At 40.7% G+C, this 15858-nt stretch overlaps 1 protein-coding gene across 11 annotated transcripts in view; it reads left to right on the forward strand.

The window, feature by feature from the left end:
• TBC1D24 (TBC1 domain family member 24) overlaps window positions 1-15858 on the forward strand; it is a 29782-nt gene that overhangs the window by 5218 nt on the left and 8706 nt on the right. For 7 of the 11 annotated variants that reach the window (XM_083711118.1, XM_083711121.1, XM_083711122.1 and 4 more), the window contains exon 2: window positions 8257-9291. In XM_083711118.1, the coding sequence (XP_083567244.1) occupies window positions 8333-9291 (959 nt within the window). In that variant the 5' untranslated portion in view covers window positions 8257-8332. Of the gene's footprint in view, window positions 1-8256; window positions 9292-12086; window positions 12105-15858 lie in introns of all 11 variants that reach the window. The other 4 variants (XM_083711113.1, XM_083711117.1, XM_083711120.1 and 1 more) reach the window with 1 other exon arrangement.

The raw sequence follows: 15858 nt of genomic DNA on the forward strand, positions 1-15858 counted from the left end.
AGCTGGACTTTCCCTCTGCAACATTTCATTTGCGCCCCCATCCCTGCTTCATGAGTGAATGACAACTACTGTCTTGTATGGGAGAAAAGGTTGTACAAGGTCAGCACTGGAATGAAGAGTAAATCTGCCCCCTGCCCCTGGTGACCTCCAGTTACCTGGAGTGGCATTTTCATCTGTGTTCCTCCATCACACCTAGTTAACTTTTTACTTCTGAACTGAATAGAAGCCTCCCTGCATCCACACAAATAGATCTTCACCTAAGTAACTCTGGTTTACTCCTTTTTTAAAAAAAACAACAGGATGTATTTCATTCACATTGTTTACAGGCTTGGAGCTTTCTATGCAGAATTAAGTCAGACAGGTTGTAGAGTTGCATCCATCTTGATGGTCCTCAATTGTGGCTTCTTAAATTTCTTTCACAAAGTCAAGGGTTTCTGTTGGTTCATTACATTGCGGTGAGCTGAAATTCAAAGTCTTTGCCCACTTCAGATATAACCAAAATAATGGTTTCTTACAAGTACAAGCCTTGGGCTCATACACTCTTCTCCCTTCTGTGTTTGCTGTACAAACTAGATTTCATTGCAGAGATTCACTTAATCTGTGGATGCTTTCACAGAGCTTGAGAACCAACCCAAGAAAACATAAATATTTTCACAAACTGGGAATAAGCAGTGGTAGTTTGCCTGCATTCAGTGAGTTCATGAATAGATTGAGATTTGAACAGGACTTCTGGTTTGTGCTCTTAGTGACTATACTACACAAGTGCATGTTAGTGTGTGATTATTGCCCACACATACTCTGCTTGGATTACTGTGAATATGCAGAGCACAAGCAAGGTCATAGTTGTAAGCTTCCACATTTCCAGTGCTTGGCCTTATCTTATGGCACTGAGGGGCTGCTAAGATACAAGGAGTTGTAGGTTTTATCTCTTGAAGTTTATTCAGGGCACTGTTGTCAATTTATAAATGAACTCATGGAACAAAATGGAATATAACTGGACAGATCAATAGTCATGCTGCACATTCTAACAAAGCCCTTAACTTACCAGGGAAATTGCTTTCAGATCTCTTGTACATAAAGCTAACTACTTCTGTGACTTAATCTGAAGAAGGGAATCTAATGAATAAACATTCACCTGGTCTTTTGGTCAAGTTCTCTTTCACACTGATTTTTGGACAGTGAGGGTGCAGGCAAACCACCACTGCTTATTCCCAATTTGTGAAAAAAAATTGCAAGGTGGCAGCATGCATGGTTTAAATGCGATCTAAGCATAATTTTACAGGTGAACATGCCTAGATGTTTATCCTTTCGAAATACAGAAGAGAACATTTTTCAGTAGCTAACAAAACACCTCTACTCTTCTCTCACTGCCTCCATTTCTTCCCCTTCTATTTGCCAGGAGGCGATGGGACCAGTTGCCATGATCTTAGTTTTTTTTATGTTGAGCTTCAGACCATATTTTGCGCTCTCCTTTCACCCTCTTTGATAGGTTCTTTAATTCCTCCTCACTTTCTGCCATCAATGTTGTGTCATCTGCATATCTGAGGTTGTTGATATTCTTCCGGCAATCTTAATTCCGGCTTGGGATTCATCCAGTCCAGCCTTTTGCATGATGAATTCTGCATATAAGTTAAATAAGCAGGGAGACAATATACAGCCTTGTCGTACTCCTTTCCCAATTTTGATCCAATCAGTTGTTCCATATCCAGTTCTAACTGTAGCTTCTTGTCCCACGTAGAGATTTCTCAGGAGACAGATGAGGTGATAGTTTACCACTGTTAAAAGCTCTTTTCCTGTAGTATCTGATATACGCAACTATGAAATATATATATATGCTAGATGGACTGGTTGCTGACATATCAAAGATGGTCTTGTGTTCCAAGGCTATTGTGACTATTATGCCATTTTTGTTGCATTTGGATATGTAAGCTTAACACAGGGTTCATCAGGAAGCCAAAGAAACTGCTGATGTTTGAATCCTTCTGTTTCTTAACAGCACTTCTGCTTATGATTAGGTGGTATTTATATCACATCTGTGCTGCTCAAGCAATGCTGAGTGGTTTTTGGAAATGCCATTCCATCTATCCCTTAGTCACAAAACCTTCTCTTTCCTCAATACCAATTATTTGTCTGGGTCTCTGGAGAACTATTTAGCTCCTGGTGGTTTTGCACAGCCAGCTGTAATTAAATGCATGTAGTAATCTCTAACATTCATTACAAAGAGTTGAAGAATCTTAATGCGGGTTTTTAACACCACTCTATTTGCTGCTCTTGAGTTAGCTGTGTGGTTACAAGACTTGATTCATGAACTCTTCATAGAAGGCAGAGTGAGGAGTTAGATGTGGCATGCCACATCTGCCAGTCACACAATTTTGCTTTTTATTTTACTACGTTTAGTAGTAACGTGGTTTTCAGTTGGGATTTCAGGTTGCTCCTAGGGTCTGATTTCCAGGGCAGCTGAGTTCTCTCAGAATGGAGGAAGACACTTGAGTTCTGATAGACCACCATGGGCATGTGGGCTCCCTACCCTACCTCTAATTCTCATACCCACAACAGAAAAATGCTATTTCACCTGTCTTCAGAAATAATCCCTAAGTGGAGGAGGTAGCACAAGTAGCTACTGTGCTTGGATGATTGTTCCTCACTGTTGTGATCTATGCTCTTGATTGTATTTGATCTAGAAATGGTGGTATTTGGGCTTTTTCAAAAATGAAGTTGAAGTAATTGTTGGAGTCATTTATATGGTATTGTTATCAAAGAAAGTGCTTCAGTTGCCTTTTTCCTTGCAATAACAGCAATTTAAAATGAATTTTACTATCTAATGAGACCATTGATCTGTATAATGAAAGCAATACCAGTAATCAATGTACTGTACTGTAAAATAAATAAGACAGTATTGTAGATGATAAAAATTTAAATTAATATATTTTCTTACCTGCTCTGATGATAGTCATTGTTTGGATGGGGGGCTTTTATCCATTTCTGCAATCACACAATCATTCAATCAATCAGTAGCTGAACTGGGTTCCACACAGTCACGAAAACAAATGAACCGAAAAAGCCTCAAAAACAAACACACAAAATAAATAGCGAAAGCACCAAACTTACCGGTAATCCATTCCGAAAGTCCGCTTCACTTCCGAAATGTTCGAAAACCAAGGCACAGCTTCTGATTGGTGCAGGCGCCCCTGAAACAATAGTCGACAGTCACATCAGATGTTTGGCTTCCAGAAAACATTCAAAAACCAGAACGCTTCCAGGTGTTTGGGAACCAAGGCGTTTGAGAACCAAGGCACCACTGTATATAGATTCAGAGGGAAAATGGATCAGGAAGCAATTGTCACCTGAAACACTGGTTACGTTAGCATGAGTTACTCTGATCTACATTCCTGTAGTCCCAGTTTAAGTGGTGAGAGAAGCTGATGCTGATGTACACAAAGCCTGAGGCAATTCACACGGAGATAATCGAACTACATTTAACCTCATTAAGGCAATCCATTGAACTCAGTGCATCAGTGTTGGACAATTCCACTACAGAAACAGTATTTCATTAACTCTCATAGATGAACTGGGTTAGACATTTCCTGAGGTGAGAGAATTGTTTCTGTTGCCAATAATGCATGTCTTATTGTTCAGTAAATCTAATGTTTCCTGTTGCTGCACTTGTCTAGATTTCTGCATGTCTGTTTAAAGAAAACTGAAGCTTTACTTGGAGCTTTTCTTTACCCCCACAAAAAAATAAATCTTTATGACAATAATTTGGAACTTGGTCATCCTGGCCCCACAGTAGCCTTTCCCTAGTAGAATGGTCCCTCTTCTAAATACAGCAATACCCATAAGGAATGGCATCAGTGTAAATACCATGAAACTGATACTTAAAAACCTTACCTTGACCACTAGTAACATCCCTTGCTCAATTCAAGACTGGGACAAAAATAATCGCTGAACAAGTGCTGGCCATCCAAAAGAGTGTGTGTGTGTGTGTGTGTGTGTGTGTGTGTGTGTGTTGTGTGTGTATGTGTTTAGAAATCTGGAAGAGCTGATATAAACAAGAATGGAGCCCTTGGAAATGGTCTGTTTGTATAAAGTGAGGTGCCATTAAACTCATTCTGCTTATTGCATTACATCAAAGATTTAGGCATGTGTGTGATATTGTGGATCTGGTCCCATATTTGTGAATGTGTCCTTGTGTCCATATGTGTCCTTGTAGCATTAATGGTAAGAAATGTTAGAGTTAATACAGAAATTAAGAAGGGGTGTTAACCTTTTTCACTTATACAGTATTTTTGTACTGATAAAAGATACCTGCTTTCTCTAAGTTGCAAATACTTCACTGTATAAAATGTCAACACAGTTCTGATTGAGCGCTCTGGGGAATGCCAAATGGTCTGCTCTTCTTAATCGAACCAAAGAAGGTATGTTGCCCTTCCAAATAAATCCACAAAAGTTATTAGCCATATATACACACCTACATGAGGTGCATATGACCCAAAATGAATTAAGGATCTGACTTTTTATAAAAACTTGGTTGACAGAGATAATAAGTTAGTAGGCAAGTGACTAGGCTACAGGTAAGAGCACAAATCAAGGTTTCACCTCTTCCCTTCTTCTGTAGCTTGCTACTTTAAAAACCACGATTGGCCTCTATTTCCTGACTCAGTTGGAAACTATTAACCATAGTCCCTGGGTTGTACACAATAGGCAAGATGGACTGAGCCTTCCTGGTCTGTTTATATTAGCAGGAAGAGTCAAGTGAGAGCAAAGGGTTTGTGTGCAGGTTGCTCAAAAGCTTGTGCATATCCTGGCTTTTTATCAGACCATTCTGCCATGGTCAAATCTATGTTTAAGTCTACAGCTACTCACTTTAATAGCTAAATGATACTTCTATGTACAGAGCTCAAATATTGCTGTGTTAGAAGCAGGGCTGTTTAGATCTCTCTGGGAAGCTTACATTAGACTTCTACAGAAAACAGAATGCTGGCTAGCTGGACCTTGGTTTCATCCAACAAAATAATCTCAACTACTTTCTCAGCAAATTTCTAGCCCTTAGTGTTGCAACGGTAGACCAGAAAGTAGTGCTGTGACTGATGCAGTCTCAAAAGCCAAGAGGAGGAGGATTTTCTGAGACTAATAAAAGAAGTGGCTCAGCTAAGCTGTATAGACAGGCCAGTTGAAGAGGATCAGATTCCCTTCCATTCAGATCTGACGGCTGATAGAGACCAGAGCATCATAGTTCTTTGTGCCTCCCTGTGACTAACAAGATTAATTTACATGAAACAATCACCAGTGTTGCTGCATTATTTAATCGAGTTACAGCATCTGGATTCCTTCATAGAAAATAGTTTTTTGCTTTTCTTGGAAGAGGGGCTGTGGGGTTCACAGTTCTGCAAAAAGTGTTGTGGAGAGTTGCTACTAAAGAGGCAGCAGTCTGCAGTTGGCAATCTGACCAAATCAGGGATGTGACTCAAGACAACCTTACCAGGAACACTTAATCCCTGTTGGTTAATCCATAACAGTGGACTAAAATACTAATTATTTCCCATTCTGCCTCCTAATCCCAGCCCCTTTTAAAAAAGAACAGAGACACTGTCTCAGCAAACAGTGAACCTGTCGGGAACCAACAGTGCTGGAAACTGGCTTCTGCCATTAAATCCAAACTGTCTCTTGTTTGCAGGGGTTTTACTTTTGTTTTTCTCAGTTCTGCTTTTTGGTCAAACTCTTTGTGCATATTTAAAAATGAATATATTTTGCAGAGTACAGACACTGAGATTTCAAAAGGTACAGAAGCTCATTCCATAAATGAATTGTCTTTAAGGTGGCTGCTATTTTCAAGCCTGATAAAAATTAATGTCCGAGGGCAACAGCTGTGATTCTCACCTATGCACTCTCCTGTAAACCCTGTACTGTATACTTAACTGGAATGTACAAGTAGGTTGATCTGTTGATGCTGAAGCAAGAGAAAAAGGAACTCTGCCAAAGAGGAAATTTTGATTGCAACTGTATACTAATACAGTGGTACCTCGGGTTACATACGCTTCAGGTTACAGACTCTGATAACCCAGGAATAGTGCTTCAGGTTAAGAACTTTGCTTCAGGATGAGAACAGAAATTGTGCTCCGGCAGCGCGGCAGCAGGAGGAGGCCCCATTAGCTAAAGTGGTCCTTTAGGTTAAGAACAGTTTCAGGTTAAGAACGGACCTCTGGAACGAATTAAGTACTTAACCCGAGGTACCACTGTAGTAAACTTATCTCCTGTGTGTGGATCCTTGCATAGCCAAAATAGCACCAACTCTGGCAAGGATTGGATTTGTAGAAGTATTTTTTTTAAAAGGAAAAATATTTAAGGGGTGAGGAGATATTTTTGAAAAATACTGGTGGGCTATTTGGGGGAGGGTGGGAGGAATAGAATGGAGTGTTCTGGAAAAGGGCATGGCCCGCTGGAATTCTAAACAGAAGAATATGCTGCAACTGTTCCCACTTGTATAATACACTTGTATAATACACTTTAACCGTGTATTAACCGTGTATTATAAAAGTGGCCCTCTAGAAGTTGGAATTGAAATACCATCAGCCTTGGCCAGCATGACCAGTAATAGGGGTGTTGTAGTCCAGCAAGGCAACAGATTAGCTATCCCTGATATAGAACCTACACGTGATATTCTGTGTATACCCATAGAGTGTCACATGTAATGTGTGGTGCAGTTCTGATTCTCTGCACGTGCCTGATATAGTTTCAAACCATATCTGCATAGGGCTTCCTAAAGACATGGGTTGTATCAGAGTAGAATAATTGAAATGAATGTGCCTGAGTTAGGTCATAAATTTTAATCGGTCTACTTGTGAGTAGGACTAACATTGGCTATATCATTTGATCTGACACTATACTGATTTTGAGACTAATGTGGAATCTCAGATATCCAGATTAATATTCAACCAAGATCTTGATTTAGCTGGACAAGGACTTGCCCTCATTGCCATGCCTATTTATACGCAGTATTTATAAGCATGTTTTCCTTAGAGTAGGCAAAGGTTCAGAATTTTAACAGAAGTGAGACAACACCCACTCTTGGCACATGAGCCAGTATTTCATGCATTAGTGTAACCTTTTATAGAAAACATATTGATAGACACTTAATTTCTTAGTTATCTGGTTTTTAAGTGATGGAGGGCCACTTAACTTGTCTTTTATTAAGTCTGTCATAGCACTTAATGCAACAGCCAATACTGAATTTCCAAAGCTCTGCTTACAAAAGCAAATTTGCTTTTCTATTGGAAAGCTGCTGCTTAAACTTTGGGACTAAACCATTTATTGCCATTCTACAGACTATGTGCATGGTGAACGTACATCCCTAACTTTGTTGTTGGACTCCTGCTCTTCCAAGTGTTGTAAAAAGCCTATGTTAACCTGACTTCTTAGGCTGTATCTTCCAGAGGATTAGCCCTGTTCGTTACAGCAAAAAGAACCAGAGTCCTGTGGCACTTGAAAGACTAATTTATTATGGCATTAATTAATTAGGCTTTAAGGTACTACAGGATTCCTGTTTTTATTTGGCTACAGCTAGTAAAATCCTTTCCTGCCTATGACCTAGTATGCTCACAAAGCCATTGCATTTCCCAAAAAGCTTGATAATGTAGTCTCCTGTGGCAAATCCTTCCTCAAAAGACAGAGGATTCTGATAATGGCAGTAACATTTGCATCTTTATTTTCTGATGTCCTGTATAATTTTCCCTCACCTCCCTGCTTTCTGGTACCATATAAATAAGATGTGCTCGAAAGGAACGTTTGAGGCAAATTACAGTGGTACCTCAGGTTACAAATGCTTCAGGTTACAGATTCTGCTAACCCGGAAGTAGTACCTCGGGTTAAGAACTTTACTTCAGGATGAGAACAGAAATCACGCGGCAGCAGGAGGCCCCATTAACTAAAGTGGTACCTCAGATTAAGAACAGTTTCAGGTTAAGAACGGACCTCCGAAACGAATTAAATTCTTCACCAGAGGTACCACTGCATTCTTCAGCTCAGCTTACTACAGTTTTCAGCCACAGAACAGTGTATTGCACAGATAGAAAAGGTTAACCCACTGAGGAGGAAAATACATCAGTTTAAAAGTAATAAGCCATTAATTACCTGAGTGAAGCCCCTTTGCAGGCAGTCTGGAACTTGCACTCCACTGCCAATAGCAGGACAAGCTAGGAACAACTTGTGTTCTTGACACGAAAGTAGCCGTAACCTGTTGTGTGCTTTGTTCTTTTCCAGGAAAAAGTGAAAGTGCTTCAAGGGCCAGATAAGATTTTTTTTTTTATGTCATTCTGCGAAGACTATCCTAATAGCTATGGGTGAATATAGTCGCTTTATAGACTGGGATAAAATGGATTCTACAATCCAGGACCAGGATGCAAAGGAACTGACCAGCACAGAATTTCAGGACCTGAAGCAACTGGCTCGCCAGGGATATTGGGCCAAAAACCACTCTTTAAGAGCCAAAGTGTACCACAAACTGATTAATGATATCCCTTGCCGCACAGTGACTCCAGATGCCCACGTCTACCGGGATATTGTGGTGAAAATTGCTGGCAAACGTAACAGCGGCAGTCTTCCGCTTCCAGAATTTGTGGACAACAGCCTTGTTCCCACTTACTGCCTGAATGCAGAAGGCATTGTGGCAGTCAGGAAGATAATTTCATGCATTGCAAGCCAGTTCCCGGACATATCATTCTGCCCAGCTCTGCCTTCAGTGGTAGCACTTCTCCTCCATTACAGTAGGGATGAAGCAGAGTGCTTTGAGAAGGTCTGCCGCATCCTTGCCTGCAATGATTCCTCCAAGCACTTCATTGATCAGACGTTCTTGGCTTTTGAGTCGTCTTGCATGACTTTTGGCGATCTGGTTAACAAATACTGTCAGGCGGCCCACAAGCTGATGGTAGCAGTTTCCAAGGATGTGCTAGAAGTATATTCAGACTGGCAACGGTGGCTTTTTGGAGAACTCCCTCTGATTTATGTTGCACGGGTCTTTGATGTATTCTTGGTAGAGGGCTACAAGGTTCTATACCGTGTTGCACTAGCTCTTCTCAAATTCTTTCATAAAGTCAGGGTTGGGCAGACTATGGAGTCAGACAACGTTCAGCAGGACATCCGAGCTTTCGTTAGGGATATTGCAAAGTCAGTGTCTCCTGAGAAACTGCTAGAGAAAGCTTTTGCGATTCGGCTCTTTTCACGGAAGGAGATCCAGCTTTTGCAGATGGCCAATGAGAAGGCTCTTCAGCAGAAAGGCATAACCGTCAAACAGAAGAGGTAAAAGGGATTCATACATATACTCCAGAGAGGCTTTCCCTCTCCTCTAGTAATGCTCTTGACTTACATGAGAAGTGGATATTGTTGCAAAAGCAGAATAATGTGGGTGCTCAGTGGAAAAACCAACTTAACTGAATAATTACATGTGTATGTTTGCTTTTTCAGCTTCTGATGATTGGGCTTTTAAAGAACTTTAATTTTTCACAAGAACCATAGTGGTGGAGCTCTTTCAATGCTTAATTCAAAGCACTAGTCATGTTTTTTAAAACTCTAAATAGATTATGTCTTAAATCTAAGAGACTGCGACTTCCCATATGAACTTGCCCCCTTCATTAAGATCTGAAGAGGGTCTTCACTGCATTTGCAAAGCCTCAACTACTAATGGGAGAAGTAGGAGAAAGCCTTTTCCGATGCCCCACCTAGATTATAGAACTCCTGTCAGGTTATGATTGTGTGCATGTTTTGTACTCCTCCCCCTGTGGCATTCCAACATTTTGATAAAAGGCATTCTTCTTTCAATATATTTTTGATCTGCTTAGTTGCGAGTTACTTTTCCCCTCTTTAAATCTCTTTTTGTTGTTGATGAAATTGTGATGGCTTTCTTTTGAAATGTTGGAAGCTGCCTTGAGCATCTTAAAAATAATGGAAAGGTGAGGTGCATTTTTATAATGAATATAGAGGCTCAGAAGACAAGTAAAGGCAAAGGTACCCAGAGCTGTTAGGTTTTGAGAGAGATGCTTAACTTCTGTTTCAGAATCAGACCTACAGAAGGCATGCTGGATGCAGCAAAACACAATTGTTTCTGATTTTCAATAAAAAAGCCTTAGGAGGTTGGAATTTTGAGCGCAGGAAGTTGGAAGTTGCCTTATCATTCCTCTCCTGCCCCCTCTTTTACTTGCTGTTTGCTCAAAATTGCCTTCTGCTTTCTTTCCCACATGGTTCCAGATGTTTATATAGTAGCTGAGATGGATGATTTTGAACATAAAACAGCTAGAGAGAAAAGGGTAACACACCCCGTTCCCTTCTGCTGGTCTTCAATAGCCTCCTAAGGCTACTTTTCATTAAAAGTTAAAATGATTTTACGACATATATTTGTGTTACAGGTAGGTAGCCGTGTTGGTCTGCTGAAGTCAAAACAAAATAAAAAGATTCCTTCCAGTAGCACCTTAGAGACCAACTAAGTTTGTTATTGGTATGAGCTTTTGTGTGCATTCAGATGGTATCACCACAAAGAAAGGCTATTTATCCCAGGGGGTTGGACTAGATGACCCTCAGGTCCCTTCCAACACTACAATTCTGTGATTCTACCATTTGGTAGTGGCGCCCTCCCTGTGGAACGCCCTTCCAGCAGATGTCAAAGCGATAAATAAACTACCTGAAATTCAGAAGACATCTTAAGGCAGCCCTGTTCAGGGAAGTTTTTAACGTGTGATATTTTACTGTATTTTTGGTTTTTATGGAAGCCGCCCAGAGTGGCTGGGGAGGCCCAGCCAGATGGGCGGTGTATAAATAATAGATTATTATTATTATTATTATTATTATTATTATTATTATTATTATTCTGTGACCTCAACTACATTGCTTGACTGTAGATTGCTCTTACAGAAATTCACTTGTCCAATATGCAAGAAAGAGAAACACACAGTGGAACTGGTATTAACTATGAACTAAGGCAGAGGTTTTAAACTATGATCTGTGAGTTGCATTTGGGTGGCCTGTGGAAAGGCTGCATCAAGGACCTGCACCAGTAGCAAAAAGTGCTGAGCTCCCAGTTAATTTTGAACACTGGTTTACAATCTATAAAGACAAACTTAAGAGAAATGGGGGGAAAGGACTACAGCTAAAAGTACTAAAACTGGCAGAGTTAAGTGCACGAGGCATCTTTGATGAAAGAGCCCTTTAAGATGTTCCGCTGGGGCTTATTCAGCTGACAAGTGTTTGTGAAAGCCTTAAAGCTTCTATATTCTTGTCAGAAGCATTGACATTTCAGAGATTTGGGTCAGTGTTCTAAATATTCCATTTATCGTTAGTTGAAATAGCACAAGACCAGTGGCTGACAGGCATAAGAACGTTGTGTTTTTGTATAAGCTGAAGAACTGCTAGTATTCTGTAATCACAGAAACTTGACTGGAGGAAATGTGTTCTGATTGTGTGACCCAAAATGTAAAGCTTCAAGGAGCTCGGTTAACATCCTCACAAATAATTTCTTAGCATTTCACACATGCAAATGGTTTGGTTTTTGAAATTATGTAATCTGCACCTGTCCAATTTTCCAAGGGGATTCCATTTTTATGTTAACTCTGTATTTTTGTAATATTTTGTTTAAGTTGTCTGTTGTTGCTTCATTTTTTGTACACCACTTAGATATATTTTTAATACATTAAGCGGTATGGAAATTAAATAATCCAGATCAGATCAAATCAAGTCAAAGGGTAAGTACCACAGCACTAAAGACCGAGTTTCTACATTGTGCGAAACAGGAAAACCTCAACAACAGAGCGCAGTCGCGTATAAGGAGTGAGAGTAGAAGGGAAGGTTGAAGGGCAAGTTCAGAAGTCATAAGCAGTTAGGTGAAGAGACATTGTATAGAAAGATAAATGTGATAAGAGAATTGAGGAGGAAGAACTGTGATACAATGGTTGGGTGTCCATCTGTTCTTTAATCTCGTTCATTTGACTTCAAATCTTACTCTTGAGTTTTTCTCTAAGCTCTTAATTTACTGAACTTTTCTTGATTTCTCTCTCTTTTGTCTCGTACTGTCATTTCCCTGTCTGCTGCACCCCTCCTCTTTGCAGCATTGCATCCCCAAAAAGGTAGGTTTCAAGATTTGAATACTCCACGCTTTGCTTTTCTCTTCTGCCTTGGCTTGACTTCCTAATGGCTGTTATCGCGGCTTATGCTTGGCTGGTTATGCCAGTACTTACTGCAGTATCAGATGGCGGGGAAGCAGGATGGGGGGGTTGCAATTCACAAATGTCTTTCCAGAGCTTTCAACAGTCCTGCTGTCAAGTATGCTGTACAAGGTTTGTATTCTAGTCTAGCCTTATTTCTCTGCACTTTCGTGAGGATTTCACTGGTGAAACACAAGCCTATTCTAACATACTGTAGGGGCTACTAGTCTTCTGTTGTTAAAAGAACTTCTGAGCCATATAGTGATAGGCAGAATGTTAAACATGAAGTTGCTTTGTGTGAATAGATAAAGATTGTTAATAACTGTAGTACAGGCATCCCCAAACTCGGCCCTCCCCTCCAGATGTTTTGGGACTACAACTCCCATAATCCCTAACTAACAGGACCCAGTGGTCAGGGATGATGGGAATTGTAGTCCCAAATTCATCTGACGGGGCAAGTTTGGGGATGCCTGCCCTAGTAGTACAGCCCAAGATAGTTTTGTGCCTAGGGAGGTGTTCAGATGATCTGGTATATAAATTCCACTTAACTATGATAAGGGTATATTGGCTGCAATTCTTCAGATAGCGTTATAGGCATAAAGTACCTTACTCTTACTGACAGGGTTGTATGTTGCCACTTATATGTCTGAAGGTGGTTTGAGGACTAAGGTCGGGTTGCTACATGGGAGTCATCCTCCCTGCCATTCAGACAAGCACATGTGGTAGGTGTAAAGTCCCTCCATATAGTGCCTATACATTTACATGTTCCTTGTATTTTGTTCCATCTTCTTGCTTCTGACCACCTCTGCCCTTCTGGTTCATACATATGCTGGTCAGTCGGTCTCTCACATATGTGCATGCGTGTGCTCGCGCACACACCACACACACACACATATATAAGCACTTCTTTTGTCTGTCTGCTGCTTTTATTATTTCATGACACTATCCTTCATTTGCCTTCTCCTTTTTCCAGAGAGTCTTTCAAAATAAATGATGGAAAATTTCCTAGGCCCATATTGCTCTGGGACATGTCAAGCCTCCTTCACAGCCAGATCTCCTCCCGGGCTTGCTCTCAGTGAGCCTTGACCCTTGAATCTCCCTAATTTTTTTCTCCCCTGAACCTTAGTCAGATGGCTGCACATGCTGATTCCCTATCAGGGTCTTCTTTGTTGCTCAGACTTCCCCTTAGTACAGGCAATGACTGCTTTGCACAAGTTATGTTCCTGACCCCCTTGCATGTTGGCGGAGTGCACATAAGCCAGTTACCCTCCCGCCTTTTTTTCAGCCCCTTCTGGGTTGTGGCAATGCATGTGTGCGCTGCCACGTGTCAATTAGTCATTGCCTGTATAACACCAGTTCCTTCCTCCTTATTTTTTTCACCTTGGGAGCAACAGAAGCACATTGTACTGGAAAGTGTTGGGAGAAATCACCTAAGGTAGCCTGATGACAATCAGGGGCATGGCTCAGTGCATTAAGGCATTAACCAAAAAGAGCTTCCTACAGCCCATGCACAAATACAGAAAATGAATGCAACACATGAAGGTGTGACTAAGTGTGGAACTATTGCCTGCAGCCCAAATTGGATGAATGGCATGTTCTTCACATAGAACATGAATGGCATGTTCTTCCCCACCCTCAGTTAAGCTTGTTTCCAAGATCTTTTTTAAAGTATACAAGCCCATGTGGTATTCAAGCCCATAACTGAGAAGCCAATAGTGAACATTTAACAAATTTCTTGTTAGCAGCAGTGCTTTTTTTCTGTGGGGACTCAGGGCTACATGTACCCCTAAACATTTCGTGAATCTTTGTACTTTTGTCCATTTAGTGTATTTATTTTTCCCGATTTGAACCATAAAATGGTGATTTTCTTGAGTCAAAATGAGAGTACCCCTAAAAAAATTTTTTTAGAAAAAAAAAGTACTGGTTAGCATCATGTTTATTAATCACTCTGCCACAGGTAGGTACACAGTCCATGTGCTTTGGTAACAAGACATGAGATTCATGTTAGCTTGAGCTGCCTAAGCCTTGGTGGTTTTAAGGCTTAGAGATTAGTGATAAATTGTAGCATGCACACTGAACAGAGCAGCCTTCACAAGTTGTGGCTCATGCTTGGAAGGAGACTAATCAACAACCTGATAATCCTCTGCTGATATCATGCAGGCTCCTATCTGCAGTGCTTCGGAAGTACATATAACTGGCTCTGTGGCTTATCTGTGCTGAAGGGAACACATCCTGCCCTTAGCATATGCAGTCAACTGTGCATTTTGATTAACTTCTGGTTTAAGGACAGAACATGAGTTGCTTCAGAAAGGCAGCCACACGATTTCTGAAACTGTCACTGCACTTCAGTTAAATTTTGAAACTACCTACAAATAAGCATCCCATTTCCCTCACTTAAGTAGATATGTGCAGGCGATTCCGACTGAACATTACGACAAACATTCTGGTGGCAGATGTTCGACAATGGAACTGGCTACCTTGGAGGGTGATGGAGGTGATGGGAGATTTTTAAAAAAGAGGTTAGATGGTCATCTGCCAGGGATTCATTAGCTGAAATTCCTGCATTGGAGGGGATTGGACTAGATGATTTTGGGTCCCTTCCAACTCCACAGTTCTATCATTCTATTAGCCGCTAGTTTCCTGCAAGGTTTACAGTATGCAGATGTGTCCATAATAAAATGGACAGGTGGCTCCCCCCTTTTTTTTAAGAATGCCTTTGCACTATAAGTCGCCTGCATTTCAACCCTTCTTCCTAGCATGTACTGTATAATAACTCCAAAGTTTGGCTTGCTTCATGGTACACTTCTTGCATATCTCTGACATAAGCTGTGAAACCTGCATTTAACTCTAGCTTGGCTGTCAAAAAGAACTGGCTATATTTCCTTGTCACTGGCTTCTATGTTATCCTCCTGTTTTATGTATTGGCTTCCAGTGCTTTGGAGCAACTGAGCCTTCTGTGGATTCTTTAACTCCATGGATATAGCCACATTCAAGTCTGTTTTCATACTTGGGCAGCAGTTGGAAGAGAATTTCCATGAGTGGCACATAGCTCTGAATATATTTATGGTTGTACAGTTTCCTCTGTAATGGTATCACCCGGGTCCCCTGCTGGTTTTGAACTGCAGCAGTCATGGCTGGGGAAGGCTGTTTACATCAAAACCTTCCAAGTGATTTTCAATGGCTATAGCTTTGATTGGTGAATTGGGCCAGCTTGTAAATACGTCTACCAAATCAGTGGGAAAACTATGAAAGGGCAAAGCCGATCCTAGTTGCAAGGAAACAACTTATGGTATAGTAGGTGTTAAAATTTCCCAGAATTCCCACCATTTGAAAATCTGCATTCTTCCTTGGGGACACACAAAAATGTACAGCTATTGATTATTCATATGAAAATCAAATACAGAAAGTAACTTCCTGTTATCCATGTAAAAATGCTGATTTGTATTTAAGAACATTATTTTGACAAAACTACTTAGGGCTGCTGAGATCTGCACCCTTATACAGAGCTAAACACCACAGCATTAATATGGATATCAAGCCCTCTTAATTTCAAGCTGTGGGCGACTGGAAACCCCTAAGTTGTTTTGCCCTTTTATTGTTTTTCCTGTGGTGTGGTGTTGCCCTCTTTCTGCTCGTAGAGTTACTAGCCCTTCTGCTAGTTTCTGTGTTAGTCATT

This window comes from Podarcis gaigeae (genome assembly GCF_964106915.1).
Source record: "Podarcis gaigeae genome assembly, chromosome: 14".
In the NCBI taxonomy this organism is placed as follows: Eukaryota; Metazoa; Chordata; class Lepidosauria; order Squamata; family Lacertidae; genus Podarcis; species Podarcis gaigeae.